The sequence below is a fragment of the Phodopus roborovskii genome, unplaced genomic scaffold, assembly GCF_943737965.1.
Source record: "Phodopus roborovskii unplaced genomic scaffold, PHOROB, whole genome shotgun sequence".
Taxonomy (NCBI): Eukaryota; Metazoa; Chordata; class Mammalia; order Rodentia; family Cricetidae; genus Phodopus; species Phodopus roborovskii.
Window position 1 is genome coordinate 57,436,844 of NW_026126511.1, and position 25,259 is coordinate 57,462,102.

At 48.9% G+C, this 25,259-nt stretch overlaps 2 protein-coding genes across 6 annotated transcripts in view; one reads left to right on the top strand and one right to left on the bottom strand.

Moving 5' to 3' along the window:
- The window catches only part of Thtpa (thiamine triphosphatase), a 43,895-nt gene that overhangs the window by 2,318 nt on the left and 16,318 nt on the right, over positions 1-25,259 (bottom strand). For 2 of the 3 annotated variants that reach the window (XM_051195695.1, XM_051195696.1), the window contains exon 2: positions 783-1,334. In XM_051195695.1, coding sequence (XP_051051652.1) covers positions 783-1,329 — 547 coding nt within the window. In that variant the 5' untranslated portion in view covers positions 1,330-1,334. Of the gene's footprint in view, positions 1-782; positions 1,997-25,259 lie in introns of those variants that run through there. The other variant, XM_051195697.1, reaches the window with a different exon arrangement.
- The window catches only part of Zfhx2 (zinc finger homeobox 2), a 30,879-nt gene continuing 9,907 nt past the window's right edge, over positions 4,288-25,259 (top strand). The window contains exons 1-3 of one of the 3 annotated variants that reach the window (XM_051195690.1): positions 4,288-4,696; positions 22,474-24,545; positions 24,668-25,188. In XM_051195690.1, coding sequence (XP_051051647.1) covers positions 22,523-24,545; positions 24,668-25,188 — 2,544 coding nt within the window. In that variant the 5' untranslated portion in view covers positions 4,288-4,696; positions 22,474-22,522. Of the gene's footprint in view, positions 4,697-4,775; positions 5,098-22,388; positions 24,546-24,667; positions 25,189-25,259 lie in introns of those variants that run through there. The other 2 variants (XM_051195693.1, XM_051195691.1) reach the window with 2 other exon arrangements.

Sequence of the window (25,259 nt, forward strand, 5' to 3'; positions counted from 1 at the left end):
CTCCAAGCCAAAAGCATAGTCCAGAGGGTGTGGTTACCTACACCTGTACTCGCAGCACTGGGGTGGATCCCAAGCTTAAGGCCTTACCTGAGTTACATAGAAGACCAAAGAAAAAGGCAAGGTAATAATGAGGATGTCGGAAGTTGAAAGAGAAAATGGAAGCTTGTGGAAAGGAACAAAGCAGTGGCCGTATAAACACAACTAGGAAAATTAAACGAGGTGATAACTACGATAAAGAGTGGAGACAAGAATTAAATCCAAACTACCTACTATAAAATAGAAAATTACTTTATAGAAGTGTAAACAAACTGGATCTTTGAGAAAATTGCTACAAGAAATTTCCCTTATAAAAATGATTGTGAGCCGGGCAGTGGTGGTGTACACCTTCAATCCCAGCACTCAGGAGGCAGAGGCCAGCCTGGTCTACTGTGCCAGTTCCAAGACAGCCTCCAAAACTACAGAGAAACCCTGTCTCGAAAAACAAACAAACAAACAAAAAGATTCTGAACCAGCAGTGATGGCGTAAGCCTTTAATTGCAGCACTCAGGGGGCAGACAGATGGATCTCTGAGTTAGAGGCCAGCTTGGTCTACAAAGTGAGTTCCAGGACTATACAGAGAATCCCTGTCTGGGGGTGGGGGGAGGGGGGATGATTCTGACTCCACTACTCTATGACTTGGGTGCCTCCACCAGTGAAGTTAAACAAGATGCAGAGACAGCATCACAAAGCTTGTCTCCCTCGACAAGCATACTGCTGAGCATAGAAGGGCCTGTCTTCCTCACCAAGCATTCTACTGAAGCTGAAGATCTTCTCTAGTGCTGCTGGTACTTCAGCCTTCTCATGCACCATGACCTCTACCTCACCCACAGCATAGCCGAAGTCTGTCGAATCCAGATCCACTCTGAGCAGTGGCTCCTGTTCATGGGCTCCAGATAAGGCCAGCTTCCAGGAACTTCGTGTAGTTATAAAACTAGCTACTTCCTGCAGCTTCAGTGGAGCCAAGACAGCAGCTACACCCGCAATCTCCGGCTCCTCAGCCCCCAATAGTTCAAAGAGCTGGGCTACAATTGCAGATTCCGATGTGAATTCCACATACTCATTGTGGGGTCCTGAGATACCTGCTATTCCAGGGCATTTGAGCTCCCATCCACTACCTTGTCGTTGTCGCAGCCAGTGGTCAGACCGCATAAGGCTTAGCTCAGAAGTATCATAGTAGGTGTCTCGGAAGGTGATCCGGTGTTCCAGAGTGCCCCCCAACTCCTGCAGCCTTTCCTCCGTGTCAGGCCCTGGAACAAACTTTCGCTCCACTTCAATCAAGCCCTGAGCCATGTTACCTGCAATACACGTTTGCAAAGAATTCACTGTGTGCTCAAGGATACAACTTGTCAGCGGAGACCCCTAGTCCTGGATGAACTTAAGAGGCACACACACTATCTCAGAGCTTTGTCTCAGTGACAAAAGGCTGTACTTGGAAGTTTCAGCGTGCTGCAATGGTGGCAGGTGTCCAGTTAAATCCTAGTACTGGTAATGACTTCAACCCAAAAGGCTCCCTAGAAAGCAGCCGCGAAGCTGACGACGTTTCAACATCTTCTCCCTACATCCTGCCACCAAGGCCTGTGTTTCACTGCCCAGGATGTCCTGTCATTCCTCGCACAGGACCGACCAAGCTCGACCTCAGAACTCTCTTCAAGACCCCAGGGTCTCCCTCTCTTGGGACCCGGAAATGGGGGGAAGGGAATCCACGTTACACCCGCGAGGAATGCCGGGAGCAATCTCCGGCTCCGGACCTTGGCCCTGGCTCTTTACGAACGGGTCCGGTCCTAGCACCAGCGGCCATATTAGACCGGTGTGGCGGTGCCTATGGCAAGCTAGGCCCGAGAGGTCTGTTAGGCTACTTGCGACCCAACCCGGTAGGCAAGACGAGCGAGACCATCCTCTCGCTCGCTACTCATCTCCGGATCCTTCCTGGAGCCCGGGCACCAGCCAAGCTCTCGAGCCTTAACGTGAGCCTGGCACCCTGGGCCTGATGCATGATGGGAGATGTAGTTCCAAAGGGCCACCTCACCTTTCATGCCCACCCGTCGCTATGGTGATCAGAAAGCAGCAATTAGTGTTAGCCAGCCGGACTCCACCTAAAGCTTAACAGGCGGAGATTGAGGGGTGGCAAACGTGAAGAATAGAATGCAAGGAACTTAAGCTCCAGTCCCCAACCCCTCCCAATGTAGACTGTGGGTGGGCCTGATGAGGTGCAAGCCGCTCGATACTGTAGTTCATGGCTGCCCACTAAGGGCTGGCTTGCCAGTGGCAATGGTGTGGCTCATGAGTAGAGTAATTTAATTTAGCCACTTGGAATGTTTCTTGTGTGTGTGTGTGTGTGTGTGTGTGTGTGTGTGTGTGTGTGTGTGTGTTTGGTTTTTTGTTTTTATTTTTTGACACAAGGATCTCATGTAACGAAACTAGCCTGGAACGCCTAATCCTCCTTAGAGTGTGTGAGCCACCATGCCCTGCCTCTATCCTGGAATTTTAGAGGGCATCTAATCCAAACTACTACGAATGTTTAAGTGGTATTTTGAATGTGAATTAGAGATGTGATGGATGGTTCAGCACTTAAAAACACTTGCTGTTCTTAAAAGAGGACTAGGATTACCTTGCCAGCACTTAAGTAGCCAGACCTCTATAACTCAGTTGCTGGGAGATCTGACGCCCTCTTCTGGACTCCTCCGGTACTACAAAGCCCTGAAATTAATTTTTAAAAAATTAATTCAAGGAGGAGGGAGAAGAAGAGAAGAATGTGATGGGATTTTGGTTGCTGGACACCTACGTGGAAGGGTAAATTCCTGAGTAAATGCCCAAAAGCTAGCTATAGCACTTAGTATCTGAGCAGACCATAGCTTGAGTGGCAAGTTGAAGAAAAGTCACTGGTGAGTGCCAGATTAATGAGCTGGCTTTGTCAGCTGTAACTCCAGCATGTGGGATGCTTGAGGTCACCCTGGGCTAAGGGAGACACCTTGTCTGGAAAAGACTTAGGAGTCACTCTCCCTCTGCTTTCAAAACCAAAGATAGATCCTTGACCTTACACCCTAACACTGCAGTGTATTTCTAGACCTTAATTTTGTATGTGCCTCTGAGTGAGGACACCATCAACTTCTAGACTTGCTTCTATGATAAGTGACAAGTGTGACAGCTGCTCCCTTATGTTTCTAGAAACAACCAAGGGGGGGGGTTGTTATGGGAAGTTCCCGGTTACAGACATGGCATTTTGAACATGAGGTGGCATTACAGACACTGCTGGGTTAGATCTTATAGAACACAGAAAATACCAGAGCTTTCTGGGTCAACAAGACGGAAAAGTAAAGCCAAATATCTTCGTGGGGAGGAAACACCCCAGGCCCTGACTCTTCTCATGTGCTCCTTATTGGATTCTTCAGGAAACTCAGAGCCAACTGCCTCACTTCACTTTGTAGACCATTACCCTTGGACACACTACTCTACCTCCCAAGTCTCTGCTTTCTCAGTGGTCTGCCTCACAAGTATATGAGGATTGGAGATTCATAGCAAACTCAACTGTTACATGGTAGGAAAGTATTGGTTTCTTCCCCACCCTCAACTTCAGTTTTTTCTATTGTCACTTAAGAAAAATACGCCATAGCAGCGAGCTTGGGCCCTTGAGTCAGGCCACTAAGGTTTGCATAATGGTACTATTGTATATTGGCCATGAAATCTTGAGCTGGTAATCATTGGTTTCCTCTACTATAAAATGCACTCCTGCATACTCTGTTTTAGAATCTTAGAAATTAGAATATAAAGCATTGACAAGCTGAAGAGGAGAAAGAACCAGAACCTCCCCTCTCCCTACCCAACTCGGGGGGGAGTGCAACTGAGTTGAAAAGACAGCAGCAGCTCTGGGAGACTTGCTATGACAGAGAAGCTTCTAGTAGTCAAAAGGGAAATGATAAGGCTAGAAGAGGGTGAAACAGCTTGCTCTGATATGACTTAAGACATACAGTTTCTGTAAGCAGGATAAAGAGGAGGGGACGAGTGTTTAAAGGGAACCTACCCTTTTTGCAGGAATAGAGTAGACCCAGCGCCTGAGTCAAGGAAGAAGCCGGATGGCAAGGTTGGCCTGTCCCGCCCCAAGATCCCAGACCCTACCCAGGTCTTTGCATCCTGGGATGCGGGTAGACTTGGCGCTAGCCGTCTATGGAGGGTGGAGGCCTGTAGACTACAGCTCCCGGCATGCACTGCGGCGGGCGGGTCGCTGCACCTGCTCAGTGGGGCTGCCCCGGGCGCCTGGGTATTGATTATTCCATTGTGTGGGACGCCTCGGCTCCAGCCAGTGAATGAGGCGGAGGAGTGAGGGCTAGAAGGAGGAGGGCGAGGAGGAGGAGGAGACAGGGAGCAAGCCAGTGCCCAGGGTGAATCAATGGAAACCCACTCACGAAGCCGGGAAAACACTTCAGCCGCAGCCAAATAGCATTGATTATTTTCTTTCACTTCCCTCACCGCCGTGAATTTATTTATTTTTCCATCTCCGTCCCCGACGCCCCGGAGCGAGCGCTGAAGGGAGGGAGGAGGAGGGGCAAAAAAAGGAATCAACACATCGGAGAAGTCCCTTCCAAGAGCCGCCCCCTCCCCTCCCCGCCTCGCGCTGCTTGGCGGCCGCGGTTCGACTCCCGTCCCTGCTTCCAGCTGAGGTGTAAGTGCATCGATTTCCGATGCTGCTGGGTTGGTTTTTTTTTTTTTTTTTTTTTTTTCTTTTTTTTCCCCCCCTCTGCCTCTCACTCTTCTTCCCTTCCATGCTCTTTCGAATCTCGAGATCGAGGAGAGAGGAAGCTCTGGGAGACTGCTACTGGAGGGGACGGAGAGGGACAGGAAGGGGCTGGGGGAGGGGACGCGGACGGACAGACAGCCGGGAAGAAGGGGACAGGAGTGTGGGGGAGAAAGGGCGTGCGATCCGGAATGGAGAAGAGAGGCAGGGGTGGAGAAACGGAGAAGAGAAAGATATGGGTCAGACAGACAGACAGGGTAGCGAGAGCCTAGACGTACCGCGCCGAGCTTTTACCAGGAACGGGGTTCCTGGAGGGAATGGGAGGCCGGGTGAGTGCAAGGGCTCTGAGCTATAGCCGGGAGGGGCCTGCGGCACAGAGGAGCTCAGCTGGCTGCGGGATGGGGGAGAAACCCGGGCGGGAAGGCTGATGGATGGGCTAGCGCGCCGGGGTGCGGGCTGGAAGGGGGAGTGGATACCTTTAATGTTCATTTTTGCCTGAAGTAAGTGAGGGGAGCCCCATTCATGGTGAAGCATGCCTGCCCTGCTTGTCCTGCTACCCCGACTCTCCACCCACTCTCCTATGCCCCTTATAATTTTTTGAGCTCTGGACCACGTTTCTCACTGTGCCTGCGCCCCCACTAATCTGTGGCTGTGCCATTTTTCACTTGGCTCCCAACCCCATCTATATCCAGTTCTGTGTGTCACTGTCTTGACTGTGACACTTCTCATCGGAGTGATCCTTACCGCGTACCCCTGTCCCTAAGTGTCACGCCTAGACTGACTGTTCGGCCATCCATGGCTCTCCTTCAGGGTCTGTCTGCACAACGGTGGCCTTTTCAGCTACTTTGGAGTTTGCTTATCAGCCATGATTGTGGTAGTCTGTGGTCAGGGCCTGAAAAGTAGGGGGATGGAGCGGATGTCTCTACCCCTAATGACTCCCAGTGCCCTTTCAGTATGGGCATGACAGCCTTCTGTTCACCTTCAGCAGGGAAGCCTTGGAACTTCTGGCATTGTTGATCACCTCGTTTGCCATGTGCCTTTGGGTCTCCCGTGTGCCTTCTGCTTTTCCAGGAGCTCTCCACCACAAACCTCATCCTTGCTGACTTAATTTTCCTCCCTTCCCCCACTCTACCATTGTATATATCTTTTTTTATTCACACTGTCTTCGTATCCTTTTATCTGATGAGCTCCCTTGCATAGTCTCCATCTTTGTTCCCTTTTCTCCTTGGTCAACCAAAGTTGGTTTTGTTTGTTGTTTGTCTTTCATTTGTTGTTTGTTTTGTTTTTTAACCCATCTCCTGTTACACAGCATTTTAACCCTAGTAGCAGAAGATGCCACAAGCAAAGGACTGGGTGAGAGATGGGGATTATGTTTTGTGAAGGCACATAAAGAGGCCAAGAAATCAATTGAATGGGCTTCCAGGGGCATGTAACTCCTTCATCAATCAGTTCCATTATGTCAGTTAACTGTCAACTTTAATTTTGCAAGGGGATGTTCTTTAGCTCCACCCTACCTGAGCTGCCCCTATCCTTTAGTTCATTCTAGATATCAGTGGCTTTTTCTTCACTTTTTAGTTAATTTCTTCATGGGATCCTGCTATTATTCTCTTTGGATTTAGCAACATTATGAGACAGGTCTTATTATTCTCAGAAAAACCTGTCTTGTGCAAGGGCTATGTTCATTCAGTCTAAAGAATGGTAAACGGAGAGTTTATTGTTGGTTTAAACCCATCATTATTTTCCAGACCCCCAGAGCTTCAAGGGATAAAGAGATAAGGTAGAGATGGGCAGAAGATGGAAGCAAAAGGAGAGCAGCTTCAATAAGCACATGGGTTAAAGAAACATATGGCCAAAGAGAACGATGAGAATCTATTCCGGATGAGTAGGGAAGGGGAGGACTGCAGTAGCAATTAATGAAAAATTGAGAAATTTAATGAAATAAATATGAGCTAATAGCTGTACAGTAGGAGAGAGAAAGATGACACAGTATTCCTAAGGAGGAGTCAACAAAAGCAATATGAAATTAGTGTGGTGGTAGAGCGGGGGAAGGGAAGAATTAAGGAATAAGACAGGTGGAAAGAGAGTGTGGTACAAAGGAGGCCAATGGATGGCGAAGGCAGGAGTGCTGAAGCAGATCAGAGCAGCACAGAGCCCGGAAAGGGAAGAGAGGAAAGAGTGGGTATCAAAGGAGACAACCGCCTCTACCCCTCTACCGTGAGGAGGACACAGCATGACCAAGGCAAAGAGAGCGCACTGCAGGGGGTGAGCAATTTGGAAAAAATGGCTCAGCGGACTACCACTGGGCCCTAAGAGAGATAGATGCTTATGAGGAAAGAAATTACAGAGATGAAGACACAGAAGAGAATCTCACCAGCATTCATTCCGTCAGCCTCATCAGTCACTTTGTATTTTTTATTGCCAAGCCAGGAGAACACAGGAAAGAGATGAAAAAAGTAGAATCCCCATTTACTTCAAATGACAGGAACTTGAATCTTCCCAGCCCCCTGAGAACCAAAGACTTCAAGCCTCTGATGTCATAAATTGCTGGGTTGCCTTGGCAACCTGACAGGGTCCCTCCCCCATGATGTCAGAGGCAGCTGGTGTTACCATATTGAGACCCATACAGGAACACCTTGCCCGTCTGCATCACATGTGGCTCTGGGGTCTGGATGGAGTCATATCTGTAGGACTCCTGTCTCTAGCAGTGACTTTGCTTCTCTGGAGCTATTCTTAGCTCAGGACAATTGTCACAAACTACTTTGTGAGTGCCTGATGCTTGCTAGATCCTGACAAAAGCAAGAGGAAGTGACCTCAAGAGACAGTGGGCATCGAGGTTGAAATGGTGGGATAGAGAGGCATGCAAAAAAGGAAGAGAACTAAAACTGGCGGCCACAGATAGGAAGGAAGGCTTTTGAACGGGAAGGAGAGCTGTTGAAAGCATCACATTAAACTGGTTTAGGGTTTAGGAGTGAACGGCAAAGCTGAAGATCCAGAAGACCAGAGCAGTGACAGCATGTAAACTGACCCTGCATAGAATATGGAAGAGAGTTTTGAGATGCCAGAGGGCACAGTAATATCTGACTGAAGATGAAAGGGCCCCTTTATTTTGAGAGGCCAGCGTAGGAGATAAAAGGCTAGTCAGCTATTTCAAGCAAGAGCTGCTTCTATTCTAATTCTTCCTTATATTCAGGGAAAGTGGGTTGGGGGTTGAGACAGGGTCTCACTCTGTAGCCCAGGCTAACCTGGAACTTGAGATACTTCTGCTACATTCTCCTGAGTTCTGGAGTTCTAGGTCAGAGTCACCGTGCCTACCTCTAGTATCTACTTGTTTTGTAACACTTGGCAGTATCTGTTACACAGATATTCATAAATACCTGTTGAGCAAATGTTCAGAGAGTCTGAGAGTTGTCCTGACTCCCATCCTATCTCCCAGACCTCAGCCTACATACATAGTCAAGTTGGGAAATCAGAAATGAGGGGGAATGGCCAGCAGACCTCGGGGTAGAGAAGAGAGATGAAGTTAGGAACTGAAGGGAGCCAGACTAATTCTCAGGGTGGGCTGAGGAAGTCTACAGAGATAATGTGAAGAAACCATGAATGACCCATCTTAGGAGCCTGGGGAGGATACAGAGGAGGATAAAGAAACTCCAGGAAAGGCCCGGCGTGTTTTCAAAGAGCAGGCAAATAGCATCTCCACCCCCATTCCCTGTCACGAAGCTAAAACTGAATCAGCCGTGCTCAGACACACAGGTGTGCACACACACACGCACACAAGTTCATAAATCGATACCAGACCCACCTTAAACATCTGTCTCAAAGTGGTTACAAGGACTCGAACACTGGCCAAGTAGGCCAGAAGATAAGACATAAGAGTTAACTACTGCCCAAACCTTGGTGCAAACAGCCATGTAAGAAATGACCTTCACATCTGACTGCCCATTGTTGAAGAAAAATCACAAGATACAGAGCTCACTGCAAGCCTCAGTGAAGCTACAGAAGGAAAGCCGTATAGGAAAAAGGTGTAGCAAACCAGGGCTGATGGCCTGTCCTGTTCTTGAATAGAGGCAGAAGACCCCTGGATGAGTTAAAAAAAAAAAAAAAAAAAAAGCTGGCAGAAAAGACAAGGAAGAGAGAGTCCAGTGCATAACAGAAGGGGCTGGAGGTGGGGGTGTCCGTGAAGGGAGAGGACAGTGGCAGCTATGCATACTGTCAGCAGCCGACACGGACTTGGGCAGCTCATATTTTGCAGCAGGTGACAAGCTGTCGACACGGCGGTCCTTTACCTCACTGTTAGAAACTCATTTCATTGATTTTTCCATCTTTCTTCTCAGACTCCTCACACTGAGCTTCGGGCATCCCACCACCCGCTTACCCAGGGCCCCCTTGCTCTCTGGGAGAGCGTCAATAAACTAACTGCTTACCAGTCCCTTTTCCACCCATCCCCAGCCAGGGAGGCAGGGGTGAAAGATTTGGAGATAATGTCTAGATGGTAGATATACTCCTGTGTTAAAATGTACTGGTGGAATGGGAATATCGTTTCCTTCCTTCCTTCCTCCTTTCCTTCTTCCCTCCCTCTCTCCCTCCCTTCTTCCCTTTCTTTTTCCTTGAGGCAAGCTCCTGCTGTATAGTTGTAGCTAGCCTGGAACTTGCTACGAAGAACAGGCTGGCCTTTACTGACAGTGACATTCCTACCTCTGCCTCCTGAGTCCTGGATTCTTTATGTTTTGTTTTGGGGTTTTTTGTCTGTTTGTTTGTTTTGTGTTGTGTTTTGGGGGGTTCTCATGTAGCCCTCAAGCTCACAACATAGCAAAGGCTGACCATGCACTTCTGACCCTTTATTGCATCTCCCTCCCAAATCCTGAGATTACAAGCATGCAGCAGTATGTCCAGTTTCTTGTCTGTGTCCTACCAAGGCAGCTCAGCACCACTCAACATTTTTTTTCCTTCAGGTGTCAAGTGAGAAAACTGGAGTTTCCTGCTGTATTTGTGCAGGAGCAGTTATTTCAGAGCTAAAATTCAGGCCTTTGGAATTCTCAGCAGGGCCAACCACCAAAATGATGTGTGCATGGGGACATGTACCATCAGGGTACCATATTGCTCAAGGTGTGTGCCTATAGGGTCTGTGGCATGCTCAAGTGCCAAACTGATGGGGCAGGATGGGTGTGGGCCATACATTTTTAGTTTAAGTGTAGAGATTGCCCTGATGCAGCCTGCAGTCTCCCTTTGGAACTGAGTTTGAATCAGTTGCCAGTCGCCTGGCTTCCCAATGAAGGAAGGCCAAGGATTGGATTGTTTCCTTGGAGGGAAACACGGAGTAAATTCCTTTCCATACTCAAAAATGTCATTCCTTGTTTGTTGGCTATACAAGCCAAAGGTCCTCTGTGCCTTACCTCCAATCCGCTACCCCAGACTCCCCTCTTCTTCTCCCCCCCCCAACCTCGTCCCTCCTTTATAGGAAAACTGGCCTTCTTAGGCCACAGACTCTCCTGACTCTGGCTTCTTCAGACCATGTGGTTCCTAAAAACCCAGAGATACATCTGGTGCTTTAGGGACTGACGTATGCTGGAGAGTGGGAGAGAAGAGAGCAAATAGAAAAACAGAAGGTTCTGGACAATCAGACATAGCGGTGTATGCATGCCTGTCATCTCAGCACTTGCAAGTGGAAGCAGCAGAGAGTTTGAAGTGATCTTCCGCTAATTAGGGGTTTGAGGCCAGCCCGAGGTTCTTCCAGACTGGGCCAGAAGAAGGGTGTGGTAGAGATGGAAGAGGTGACTTTGAAATGAGAAGGGTCCTACAGCTTAAATGAAAAGGGAGGGAAGGTTGTGTGGACAGAGAAAGAACCCCAGAGGAGGAGGGTAGGGTATTCCAAGGGAGACAGCCCAAGAGGCAGGAGGGTGAGTGTGTGAAAACATCAAGGTCTTAACTCAGCTCCAGGTCAGTCCTGAGTTCAAGCCACGCCGGTTATGACCCTTATGGGAGGAACTGAAGTGGCAAATTAACCAACATAATGAAGTCACTGCTTTTTGTTTGTCTTTGCTGGTTTCCCCGGGAGATTTGTCCTCTGGTCAGACAGGGCAGTGTGGAGGAGGAGAAGGACAGCAGAGGTGAAGGGCAGGGGAAGGTTGCCAAAGAGGACAGAGAAGGAAATGTGAAGGAGAGAGGGCAGATGCCACAGGGAAGGCAATGGATGGAAGTAAAGCAACCCAGAGATGGAGACAGGAGAGAAACCTAAGAAAAGAGGAGAGAGATGAACACAGCAAAGAACAATGGGGCCCAGAAGGAAGACAGGAAAAGAGGGGTGGACACGAGAGGTGAACTATAATGGTGAGCAGGAGGAAAGAACATGGCCAAAGCTGGGAAAGCTACAGCTGGTGGGGCCTGTGGGCGGGGCCTCATCTCCATCTCTAATGGCTGTGAAATGAGGTTAGCTCCATTAGAAGCAGCAAGAGTGTAACGAGATCACACTCATTAGGGCCGGGCCATCCTAGTAATTACCACCACCCCAAACACTCGCCAGCCGCCAGCAAGCACTTGCAGGCACACAGCAGCATACCACATATTGCAGAATGGAAAGCCAGGGCCAGCGTAGGGGTAAGCCTCAGGCCTTTAGGGATGCCTGCCTGAGGTGAGCGCACTCAGTAGCCCCCAGAGAGGTGCACCTACCCCACCTGCCACACACACACACACACACACACACACACACACACACACACACACACACTCAAAGAGCAATCACGTCAAACATTCCCCCATCAGGAAAGAAGGCAAGTGAACAGAAAGTGATGGTGATTTTATTGACTGATCACATCCAAAGTATTAGTCTGAAAGGGGGACAAAACTCCAAGACATACTACTTGCCCTTCTTTATCATGTGTGAAAAACCTGAACTGAGGCTTTAAGACACAGAACAGGAATCTGACACCAGGTCTGACTACAAAGCTGTGAGTTTTGGGCTTTCTTTTGGTGATGGAGTATTGACAGTCTTACACCTCCAGCCCCAAGCCTTTTTTTTTTTTTTTTTTTTTTTTTTTCTTTTTTAAGTAACATCATTTTGCTTGATGGAGTTCATGACTTTTTACTTTTTAAAGAATTTTTTTTGTGTGTGTGTGTGTATATGGAGGCCAGAGGTCAACTTTGTGGAGTCAGTTACCTCCTTCCATCTTTATATAGGTTCGTAGGATCAGACTCAGGCTGTCTAGCTTGTACCACAGCTAACCATCCTCTGAGCCATCTCTCCAACTCTGAACTTAAACATAAATAAATAGGCATCATTCAAATAGCCCTGCCTAGCCCCCAACTTCTCGTGCAGACGGGATGACCTCCTTGTGCCTTTAAGCTCAAAGAGGAGCAACAACACATGCACAAGGGCAGCGTAACAATTCAAAAAGGCCTCTTGAAGCCAGCGGCTGTGGTGGCACACGTTCTTGATCCCAGCACTCTGGAGGCAGAGGCAGGTGGATCTCTGTAAGTTTGAGGCCAGCCTGTTCTACAGAGTGAGTTCCAGGACAGCTAAGGCTGTTACACAGAGGAAAACAAACAAACAAACTGCATGCTAGCCAAGAGCAGAGGCCTGTGGCTGGGCCACCCAAGATCCAAGCACATCCTACTTTATTATTTTATATCATCATCATCATCATCATTACAGGGCCTCACTATGTAACTCTGGCTAGCTTCAAATTCAGTGATACACCTCCCTCTGCCTACCTAGTGATAGGATGCCAGGATTGAAGGTGTATGCCACCATGCTGGCTACTTCCTTAAACACACACACACACACACACACATACACACAAATCATATGCTCTCTGTCTTCACCATGTGGGGCCCAAGGATCCAACTCAGGTCATTAGGCTTGGCAGCAAGTGCCATTACCCACTAAGCCATGTTGCTGGCCTATGATTCTGCTTTCTAAAAGAGACTTCAAAAATTATTGAACTCCTCTCGGTTTGTTTCCATACTTATAGATGAAGAAGGTGTGTGCACTGTCAGACAGTAGTAGAGCGTCGGTGTGGGGATACTTGCCAGGCTGCCACACAGTGCAAATGTTTAAAGATGTCGGCTGTTGTGACTAGGAATGTGTCTCAGTGGTTGTATGCTTGTCTAGCATATAACAGGCACTATGTTAAAGGGCTATTGTAATTACGACAGCTACATGTGGAGTATCCCTCCTCAATTTGAGACAGAGACAGCACACAGAGGAAATATCTTAGAGAACCGAAGTCTAAACATGAAATTCATGTTTCATATATACCTTTTAAACATGTAGTGTTACTAGGGAATTGAGGTTCCCTTTTATGGATTCTTGGTGTCACTAATAGAAGAATTTAAGAGCAAAGCTGGGTGTGTTGGCACAGGCCTTTTAATTGCAGCCCTCAGGAGGCATAGGCAGGTTGGATCTCCAGTTCAGGGCCAGCCTGATCTACATGTGGGGTTCCAGGTCACCAGAACTACACAATGAGATTCTGTCTTTGGGGGGAAAAATTAAGCTGGGTAATGGTGGCAAACACCTTTAATCCTGGCATTCTGGAGGCAGAAGCAGACAAATCTGTGAATTTGAGGCCAGGCTGGTTTACAAAGTGAGTCCTAGGACAGACAGGGCTGTTATACGGAGAAACCCTACCTCAAAAAACAAACAAAACCGAAAAGAAAGAAAGGAAGGAAGGAAGGAAGGAGTAAAATGGCCTTAAAAGGAAGTTTGAGGTCATTTCATTAAAATGTGAGAGAAAAATGACAGGTCAGGCAGGTTGAAAATCTGAGTAATTTTAAAAGAAAGAGATGGAGAAGAAAGGTCGTACCTTAGATCAGCTATCAGTCTGCTCGGAGGACTTCAGAGAAAATATCGGGAAAGCCCAGAAAGTTAGAGCAAGCATGCTTAGGATGTTGGCAGGTGTCCAAGAAGAATTGAAAGGAAAAGTTAGACTTTTGAGCCAGCACTCAGGATTGCAGGCAGGCTCAGCAGCATACATCTGCAAGCAACTACATGAAAGAAGGAGCTTACGGGACTCACAAGTACCGTAGCTCATGGTACCGTAGCTCATGGAAGGGAGGGATAGTTACTTCTCCATCTCTTTAGCTTGTCTTCAGGGGAATCAGCTTTCCTAACAGTTGGTATCCTGGCCAAGCGATTGACAGCCTGAATTGGATTAACTGTTATGGGCAAGAGTATGCAATGTTCTGTATTTAAGGGAAATCAGAATGTGTCATCTCCACCCAGAACCAGAGGAAGAACCCATATTCCATTCCTCTGAACAAGAAGAAGCAGTTTTCTTCCGTGTGGCCCTGAACAAAGTTTGGGTAATGGGAGGTAGAGTCCATCTTCAGAGGCCTAGCAAGCCTGCCAGTGCCTTTGAGCTGTATAACATTAGCCAAAGGGAAATTTTTAACTTTTTTAAGTTTTGGAAGTTTGTTTTGTTTTTTTGTTTTGAGATAGGGTCTCACTTAAGTAGCCCTGGCTGGTCTAAACCAGGCCATCACTGAACTCACAATAATCTACATGCCTTATGGGTCTGGATGCTTGTATTGGGGCCCAGCAGCTAGGTACAGAGGAATGAAGTGGCTGTGTGGATGCTGGGACCCCCTCCAAGGACAGCAGTCTCCCCGGCCCCTGAAGGAAGACTTTTCCACAGTATTTGTGTGGGCCTGTGTTATGTCTATGACTCATACACTTAGTATAGGTGTAAGCAGTACTAGAATCACATTGCTGCTCAAAACTACTTTTAAAACATTTTGAATTTCTTCATTTGGTTTTTTATTTGTGTGTTTCTTACAAATAACACTGGGCTAGGTAGGCCTAGGCTAGCCTAATCTCACTATGTAACCCAGGCTATCCTCAACTCATGACAATCCCTGCTGTTTCGGCCTCCTGAATATTAGGATTATAAACATGGGTTACCAAGCCCAGGAGGGTTTGATTTGCTGATGTCATTCAGTTTTGAATATTAACCCAAGGCCCCATGCATATATATGGCAAGCACTCCACTACCATATGCACCCACCATACTTTGGATTTTTAGAATAGAGATACTCAAACTATAGTAGTTGTTGTAATGTGATTTACTTATTTGTTTTTTTTTTTTTTTGTTTTTTGTTTTTGGTTTTTTGTTTTGTTTTGTTTTGGTAGTAGTTGGGATTGAGCCAGGGCCTCACACAGGCTAGGCAAGGTGTGTGTGTGTGTGCCTTTTTTTATGTGTTCATTTTTGATGTTTTGAGCCAGGCTTCTATGTAACTCTGTGTGGCTAAGGCTGGTCCTTTTGTTCCTAACTCCTGAGTGCTGGGATTGCAAGCATACACCACCATGCTTGGCAGTTTGGGGTGGGGGGTTGGAGGTTCAAGACAGCTTTGTAGGCCAGGCTGGCCTTAAACTCACAGAGATCTGCCTGCCTCTGCCTCCCAAGAGCTGGGACTAAAAGGTGCACCATCACTGCCCAGCCTTTTGCTTGGCAATTTCTTATTTTGAGACAGGATACCACAGTTTGTAGCCCAGACAGGCTCAAACTTATGCTCTTCCTGCCTCTGTCTTTTGAGTAGCTGGGATTATAGGCAAGGCTGTTACAGTAATACTTAAATGACATTATTACATCACACAAGCTCACATCAAATTGAAGAACCAGAAAAGCTTAAACAGACCACACAGTGGTATTCTTCCAAACTGAAAGAACCTTCCAGAGATACCTTAAGCCTGGATAAAGTAGGATGGTGAGTCTGAATTTAAGAGCACTGGCCTCTGCCCCTTCACTTCTAAGTGCTCCTACAGAAAGGTTCCAAGCTGGCTTCCTGTAGCCATCCAAGCCTGAGCATGTAGAACATACGTCCCTCTGAGTGGCTGCAGCGCCCATACAGGGAATGGAGAGATGGCTCACGAGTTAATAGTATTGCTGTTCTTCCAGAGTTCAGTTCCTAGTACCTGCCCTGGGCAGCTGTCACCTTCCCTTCTGGCTTGCTCCAGCAACCACACAGACATACCTATACACACATTCATAAACAAAGAGTTTTTAAAGCATGGCCGTACAGACCTGTATACCAGAGCAGCCCTATACTAATGTCCTAGGACATCTAACATCTGAATTACCAAAGGAAATAACCAGTTAATATGCCCTTCTCCTAGATACTCTCCCCTACTACTGGTGAACATACCCCAAAATCCCCCGTACATGTTAATGTGTGTTGCTTCAGCCCATAACTTCCCTTTCATGCCTGTCACCTTCCCACCCACCTCCACCTTCCTCTAGATCTTCCTTTCTCCTCACATCTCACTGGGTTGCCTCAAGCCCACCTCAAGCATCTTACAAGGTGTAAAATGGCCTCCTAGTAGCCTTCCTGTCACTAGGAACAGCCCACCATCCACTCTGGAGGAGATGCATTAACATATGCAAATGAAGATGCAGCCTCATCTTTGCTCTGTCTCTGTCTGTCCTCTGTAGCATTTCTTCTGCTTGCTGATTTCACTTTCCTCTGTACTCATTTTCCTCTCTTTTAGAAAAAAAAATTAATCTTACACAAAGTAAGCACTTTTTTAAATATTCATGAGGATGGATTGATCAGTAGGAAAGGTAGGTGGAGTCAAAATGGAAGCTGGAATAGTGTGTGGTAATTTCCTTTTAAATTCAAGGTACGGTTTAGAGAGAGACTATCATTCCAAATGTGAAGGAATCTCGGCCTTGCATGGCATGGGCCTGTGATCTCTATACTTGGGAGGAGCATGAGTTTTAGGCTTGCCCTGGCTACAGTGTGAGTTCAAGTCCACCCTGAACAACTTAGTCAGATTGTATCTCAGAAAATAAAAAAGGGCCAGGAAGTAGTATGGTTCAGAGCACAGAGGCACCTGTTGACAAGCCTGTTGACCCACATTGGGTGCCTTCATACTACACACACACACACAGCAATTAAAAATATTTTTAGAAGATTAAAATTTTCTTTAAAAAAATAATTAAATCAAGGGGAGCTGCCTAGGCATGATAGCACACATCTTTAATTCTGAGCTGCAGAGACAGGAAGACTCAGTTCAGGGGCATCCTGGTCTTCAGAGAGAGTTCCTGGGCTACAGGATGAGACCATGTTTCAGGAAAAAAAGGGATGTCATGGCTCAGCAATTGAGAGCACCTACTGCTCTTGCAGAGGACCCAATTCCCAGCACCCATGTTAGCAACTCACAACTGCCTGTAACTCCGGTTCCAAAGGAGTCTGATATCTTTGTCTCTATCGGTACCTGCACTCCCACACCAGCACACACAGACATAATTGGAAATAATAGCAAACCTTTAAAGTAAAATAAAAGGACTGCATGTATCTCAGTGAGAGAGTGCTTGCCTCTTGAGGCCTAGATTCAATGCCAACAACCACAAAAAATAAAGGAATTATTAAAAAGCAAATGCAGGGAAGGGCTGTAATAGTTAGGAACTGGAACTGGCTGCTTCACCTAGCCTGAGGGTGATCTCAGGAAAGATTCCCCTTCCCGTTCTGAGGTAATAAGGGGTGCAGAGCCAGCAACCAAGTAAGAGCTACACAAGAAGCCCAGAGGTGGAGCCTAGCACACACAAGGCCCCACATTTAACCCCTGTAACAAGTAAGACTGGAACTCTGCAAACCAAGTATGGTAACCCACCCCTGTAATCCCACTTGGGAAGTTGAGGCAGAAGGATCATGGGTAGTCAGTCCACTGTCAGTGTCAGCCTGGCCTTTAGAGCAAGAGCCTGTCTCAAAACAAAACAAAACAAAACCAAAAAAAAAAAAAAAAAAAAGGAAGGAAGGAAAGAAAGAAGTTAAATGTGAGACTGGGGAGCCTGGCTTTAATTCCTGCTCACCTAACTGCCCTCATCAAGAGACAAAGCAGGAGAGATGTCAGCTTCTCTCAGACACTGTGCTCTGCCCCAGGGGAGGAGACAGCCATCACAGAAGGTAAAGAATGGACCTCACAGACACGCAGGCCTAGTGGTGGAGCCAGCATGATCTTGGTCGGCATGGAGCTTAGCCCATGCTCTTCCACGCTAGGACATAAAGCTCAGGCTGGGAGTGTCGCAGCACTAGAGCTGATGCCTAGTGTGTACAGCCTTCAGCACCACACACAGAAAAGTAGCCAGCTGGGGCTAACAATGTTTGGATAGCTGATGTGAAAATCATTGTAGGCAGATCTGAAGCAAATGTAATGCCGCTCTCTGACAGACTTAGCCACAAAACCTTTTGTCCTGTACTGAGCCTGAGGAAATGGAGAGGGGCAAGCTTTGCTTATGTTTTTTAGAGGGCAGTCTGGGGCTTGGTGAAGTTCCCTCCGTGACCACTAGGAAGCGATGGTGTTTCTCTTCCTTCTAGTCCCACCCATTCTGTGGGCCAGCCTGGGCTCCCTGACCTGCCAGTGAGGGTTGAGCCTAGTTTGACTGCGGTCCCCTACTCTGCCGCTTCCCCACCCCCACCCCGGGTACTGGTTATTCGCTGGATGTCTGCAGTTCTGCAGGTTCTCAGAGCTTGCTTCCACTTGTTCTCCGCGACTTCAAATCTAAGCCTTTCTGTTCCTGCCTCCCTGCTCTCTCCTCCCTCCGCTCCCTGGGTCCTGTGAGGCTTGCTGCCCCGGCTCCTGGCTGCCTTGCGGCCCCGCTCCCACCCCCATCTCTCTCCCTCTTCCTTCCTCTTTAAGTCAGTAATTATGACTGCCTTGTGTTTGTGAGACAGCAACTCCTGCCACGCTTTGAAAACACTTCCACGCTTTCCTTCCCAAGGAACAGGCAGACAGGATAACCAGGTGGAAAGAAGGGAGGTGACAATTCCTGGAAGGAGGAAAAAAAAAAAAAAAAAAAAAAAGACCGGTTTCCCCACATGCTTCCCTCACCCCCTCCTCCCCACCTCACCCTGGTGAGGGGCTGGAGCGTTAGAGAGGGAGGGGAAATGGAAGACCGCTGGCGAGCTCCGAGACTGGCGAGCTCCGAGACGGAGGACCTTTGTAGAGCTGGCGATCCATCTTTAGGGGCGACTACACCCTCAGAACTCTCCACCCTCCCTTGGCTCCAGGGCTCCCTCCTTCCACCCCCCGTGGTGGCGGCAGCCTTGTAATTTAAAGCTCTCTCTGTCGCCTCTAATGTGATCCTCTCGTTTTATTGACTCTCTCTGCCGTCTGTGGCGGCCCTGCACATCAATCTCCGCTCTAATCACACTGCTGCCATTGCCGGCTCGGCAGCCCCTCCGCTCTGCAGAGGCCCAGCCCTTTCCTCTACTGTCCCCCACCTCCAGAACACCAGCCGCCTTCTCTCCCATTCCTTCTGAGCTCTAATGTCGGTCTGTGACAGTTGCCTTCTTCCTGCACCCTCCTGTGAGACTTGGCCCACGGAAGAGCTGCCCTTAAGAAATGCCGGGCACCCGGAAATGGCCATGGAAGAGTGAACACAAATCTTGGCCTGAGGGTAGCAGGTTACGTGGGCTCTGACTCTGGGAGGCTTTGATGTCAAATCCAGTTAAAAGCAAGATAGGGGGTAGGGGGAGGAGAAAATAGAAAAGGGACCTGGAGATTCAGAAAGAGGAGGTAGAAGAGAGGGAAATGGAAGGGTTAAAAGTTGGTGGTTACCCTGGCCACAAAAGTCTAATAAATAGTGCGTGATGGGAGGAACTGTGAGGAGAAAGGGACAAGGGAAATAGGTAGGGGGTGCATGAGGCAGATACATTTGCAATTGAAATATTTTCCTGAAGAGGAGGGGTAGGCTGGAAGATAGGGGAGAGATTTGCAATTTTAAACAGCCACCAGCTGACCTACCCTATGCTGCTGTGGGTCTCACCCAGAGACTGGCCAAAAGCCCAGAGCCCCTTTGATTTCTACTTAGCAATCAGTGGTCCTTTTCTAGTCTTGAGAATTAAGCCTTTGAGAAGACCTGGGATTTACTCCAAGGTCTGAACGGTGATGTGGCGTTGTGAGTGCAGAGCCAAGAGGGAGAGAACACTTGTAATCGGGGCTATCCTGCTGCCAAGCCAGGTGGGACAAATCACCCACCATGTCAACCCTCCCCTCTCCTATCAGGTCGGGTAGTAAAATGTGGGGGGTTCCCACCTGTGGAAATGACTGAACCCTCACAAACCAACAGACTTACCTTCCAGTGTCCCACCAAGGATCCTTAGGAGGAATGCCTTTCTCCAACAGCGCCGCGGCTTCTACTATCTACTCAACTAGAAATCTGCGCCCCACCGTCAGCCCCATCCTGTTTCTTCTCTTCTGAGTTCTCTCTTCAGCCCTTTACCAGGTACTTATTTGCATTTCATTAGCATACTAATTCTGCCCTGAAAGAATTCCTTGAAGGTTCTGACTCATACCTAGCTGGACTCCCAGTAGAGCAGGGAATAGTCTTGAAGGCTTTGGGGCACCTAGACCAAAGATCCATATTAAACCTGGGAATCTGGAGGTGAGGGTTAAAGATGGTCCAAGGAAAAAGAGCCGTCCTCTCACCCGTTCTCTGAAGCTCTGAAGCAGTGTGACCTGAATATTAGACATTTCACCATACAGAGAGTGGGAGAGGAGTTAGATGGACACCTGAAGGTGGGAGCCTTTATGGCCTTATCCACTTACTGATTCCTAGTTCTTTGGTTACTACTAGTTATGCCTGTTTTATGTCTACACACACACACACACAATTTCCTTTTTTTTTTTTTTTAGACAGGATTTCCTGTATTCTACACTAGTCTTGAACTCATTGTGTAGCCAGGACTTCTGATCCTCCTGCCTTTACTGCCAGAGTACTGAGAATACAAGCATGAACCTATCCCCATTGATGCAGAGCTGGGAACTAAGCCCAGGACTTCAGGCATGCTAGGTGTTCCCAGCACTTTGCAGCCTGTTTATTATCAGTGGCACATTTAAACCTTGAGTGTTTCTTGGCTTCCTTATCTTTAAATAAAAATACTGTGAGATGAAGTGAGATACTGGTACATGTCTTTAGCTGTTACCAAGACCATGCTATAAATACTTTAATAGCTGCTAGAACCGTGATTACTAGGACTCGTTACTAATATGTTCATCTCCATTTTGGAGAGGAGAGAGCTACAAAGGAGCTACTGTCTTCCAACCAGCCAGGAAATTCCTGACTCAGCGTGTCCCAACCAGTCAGGGTCTGGAATGCACTGGAGAAAGATGTGTGCCAGGGAAAGCAAGAAAACCTTTGACATGGAGCCAGAGCCAAGGGGTTTTCCCAGGGCCGGTTCATTTGAAACATATTTATTAGCATGATGGTACATGCCTGTAATCCCAGCACTCGGGCGGTAGAGGGAGGAGGATTCAAGCTTATTCTCAGATACTTGGATGTAAGGCTGGCCTGGATTATAGAGAACAGACTGTGTCTGCGTAATCATAGAGAAGTAGAAAGCAGCTGAAGTCTCTCATGGAACTATCCCTCTAGAAGGGAAATGAGGAAGTCAGGAAAAGTTTTTCACTAGGCCAGGAAAAATCTGATGGCAGGTTTGCTGAAGGGTGCCAGGAATGTCAAGGATCCCCAGACAGACTAAGTAAGCTCTTGGACAAGGACCCCAAGTAGGAATGAAGTTGGCTTGTTTGAGAAACAGGAAAGACCAAGAAAGAGAGAGAAGCGGGCTAAGGACCAGTGCACTAAAACAAGGCAGCCTGGAGGGGGACTGTCAAAGTGGGCTTCCTGGCAGTAGGACTTTTGGATCTGGGAAAGGGGTCTGGTTTTTATTGAGTGCAATGAGGAGCCACTGCTGGATTTTAAGTAGAATGGAGTATGATTTATATGCTTTAAAGACAATTGTGAGGGCTGACAAGCTGGCTCAGTGGGTAAAGGTGCTTGCAGCCAAGCATAACAACGTGAGATCCCCAGACCACGTAGGTAAAAGAGAGTAGTAGACATTCCTCGCTCTCCATATGTGTGCCACAGCACTCAAGTACACACGAGTAAGTTTTTAAAAGACAACCATGAGGGAGAGCCAAGGATGTAGCTCAGTGGGTAGAGTATTTTCCTAGGAGTCCCAAAGCCCTGGGTTCAGTTCCCAGGGTTGCATGGAATGGGTGTGATGGTGCGCACCGTTGATCCCAGCAAAAGTAGAAAGAAGAGAATCAGAAGTTCAAGGTCAGCCTGGGTTACATGAGAGCCTGCTGCCCCCCCCCAAAAAAAAAAGAGGGAAAAAATTATAACCTAAAATTTGTTTTAAAACAGACTGTGAAAAGTGGGAAAGTTGATGAGGACACAAATGAAAATAAGACTGTGCATGAGTTGATTGGTGGCAGTTAATAGGTTTCCTTACAAACATTTGATGGTTTTCTTAGTAACAAATGATCATTCTGGCTATTAGATAGACACACTAGATTGCAGAAGGCAGGGGTGGAAATGAGCAGTCCATCTGTTGCATTAGCTCAGAAACATAACAGTGGCTTGGGGCTGGTGAGGAAGATGGGAAGTGCAGGGTCTGATCATCCTGGAACTTGCTATGGAAATTTACAGAGCATGGGGGGGGGGGGAACATACCAAAGCAGAAGGATAAATGGTACTAGATTGAGATTGCAAGATGGAGAAGAGTTAGGTCGGAAAGCACTAGTGAATTCTAATTCTAGATATACTCATTTGTAGTCCTGTTAGACTAAGTGAAGCTTCAGGTTGGCATGAGGGCACCTAAGTGTGGTGCTCGGGGAAACATGACAGGACAGGACTAGAGAGTCCAGACATCCAACCTTGCTGGGGATCCTGAGATCTTACGGCAGGCACTGCTCTCTCCATGCTTCCCTGCAGGGCACTGGCTGTCACGCTGAAATGAACCCTCATCAGTCCTTCGTCTACCATGGCTACCCTTAACTCAGCCTCTTCCCCCATCACTGTTCCTTTCCCCGGGCATGATGCTCCGTCTCCACCTCCAGACACATCCTCCAGCACCTCTGATCCTGTCACCAAAGATCCCCCTGATGCCCCCTCCACCTCTGGAAGTGTAAGGTCCTCAGAGCCAGGGGGAGAACTTCTGGAGTCAGGCTGTGGCCTTGTTCCACCAAAGGAGATTGGAGATCCCCGAGAAGAGCCTGGCTGTGGTAACATCCCACCAAAGGACCTCAGGGTGGAAAAGGAGGAGGAGGGAGGAACCCTTCCTTTGGACCTAAGCAACCACTTATTCTTTGCAGCTGGAGGTAAAGCCTACCTACTGGCCAAGTTGTCCCTGCCAGGTGGCAGTGAACTCTTGTTACCAAAGGGCTTCCCCTGGGATGAGGCAAGCGTCAAGGAAGAGCCCAACCTGCCCCTCCTTGCCCGTTTCCCCTCCTCACACCTTACTACCCTTCACATCCAACATGGCTTTGACCCAACCCAAGGCTTTAGCTCTTCTGACCAAATTTTGTCCCATGATACCTCAGCGCCATCTCTGGCAGCCTATGAGGGAAGGGATGGATCCTTCTGGAGCTACCAGCTGGTTCCAAACCTAACCGAAGATCCCAAAGATGGCCCCATGGGGAGCCGGTGGGGAGACCACAGGGCACTGTTCTGGATCTGCCTTCTGTGCCGCCTGGGTTTCAGCAGGCTCGAGGCCTTTATAGGTCACACACGTTCTCATGGAGTGAAGCTGACCCCTGCCCACCACCAGGACCTGCTAGGAAGCCCAGCCGTACTTCAGGAGGGTGATGATGGTGGCATGGCCTTCCTAAGCTTTCTGGAACCAAAATTCCTTGCTTGTCCTCCTCCTGAGGTCCCTGAGGATAGCACAGTGACCACAGAGACCAACGGAACCCAGACTGAGGATGGCCCCGTGGAGGCAGATGTTCAGGCCCTTGTTCTCCCCTCTGAAGAAGTTATGGCCCTCAGCCCACCATCCCCACCCACAGCCCTAGCCACCTGGGACCCCAGCCCAACCCAAGCCAAAGAATCGCCAGTATCAAGAGGCGAGGCAGGGCCAGACTGGTTCCCTGAAGGGCAAGAAGAGGATGGAGGGCTCTGCCTCCCACTCAACCAAAGCTCACCCACCTCTAAGGAGGTGTCCGCGCTCCCAGCTCCAGTAGGCTCTCCTGAAGACATCAGTGACCCACCCCAGTCCTGTCGCCTGATTGATGACTACACTCCAGCCCCTGCAGCCTTCCAGGGCCTCAGCCTATCCAGCCACATGTCCTTGCTACACTCACGCAATTCCTGCAAGACTCTCAAGTGTCCCAAGTGCAACTGGCACTACAAGTACCAGCAGACCCTAGACGTGCACATGCGTGAAAAGCACCCTGAGAGCAACAGTCACTGCAGCTACTGTAGTGCCGGGGGCGCCCACCCCCGCCTTGCTCGTGGAGAGAGCTACAACTGTGGCTATAAGCCCTACCGCTGCGACGTCTGCAACTACTCTACTACCACCAAAGGCAACCTCAGCATCCACATGCAGTCTGACAAGCACCTGGCCAACCTGCAGGGCTTCCAGGCAGGGCCTGGTGGGCAGGGAAGTCCCCCAGAGGCAACCCTCCCACCCCCCTCTGTAGGGGACAAAGAGCCCAAGACCAAGTCATCCTGGCAGTGCAAGGTGTGTAGCTATGAAACCAACATCTCCCGGAACCTGCGCATTCACATGACCTCTGAGAAACACATGCAGAATGTCCTAATGTTGCACCAGGGGCTGCCACTCGGCCTGCCACCAGGGCTGGTGGGGCCAGGGCCTCCTCCCCCACCGGGGACTGCCCCCACCAACCCTCCTGAACTCTTCCAGTACTTTGGGCCCCAGGCCCTAGGACAGCCTCAGACGCCTATGCCTGGGCCTGGGCTGAGGCCAGACAAGCCCCTGGAAGCCCAGCTACTTCTCAATGGTTTCCACCATCTTGGAGCACCTGCCCGAAAATTCCCCACACCTGGTAAGTCCCTGAGTCTGCTCCAGGCACACCCTTCTCAAGCCAAACTGTATTCCCTGCCTTCTCCCAAAGGTCAGCTCCCTGCTCCTTTCTTCCTTAGTCACTAATCTGTCTCTGTCCCCTAGCTCCTGGCAGCCTCTCCCCTGAGACCCATCTGCCACCAAGTCAGCTCCTGGGCTCCTCGCCCGATGGCTTGCCCACTTCACCTTCCCCAGACGACAGCCCACCGATGAAGGTGTTCCGCTGCCTGGTGTGCCAGGCTTTCAGCACAGACAGCCTGGAGCTGCTGCTTTACCACTGCACCGTAGGCCGGAGCCTCCCCGAGGCCGAATGGAAGGAAGTAGCGGGTGACACCCACCGCTGCAAGCTCTGCTGCTACGGTACCCAGCTCAAGGCCAACTTTCAGCTCCACCTCAAGACTGACAAACACACTCAGAAGTACCAGCTAGCAGCCCACCTTAGGGAGGGGGGTGGGGCCATGGGCACCCCTCCCCCACTGCCCCTGGGGGATGGGGCTTCTTACGGCTCCTCCATCTCCCCACTGCACCTGCGCTGCAACATCTGTGACTTCGAGTCCAACAGCAAGGAGAAGATGCAGCTGCACGCCCGGGGGTCAGCCCATGAAGAAAACAGCCAGATCTTTAAGGTGAAGTTCAGGCAGCCGGGGACAGGAGGAGGAGAGGGAGAGGGATGGGGGGGGGTGCAGGATGGAGAAGT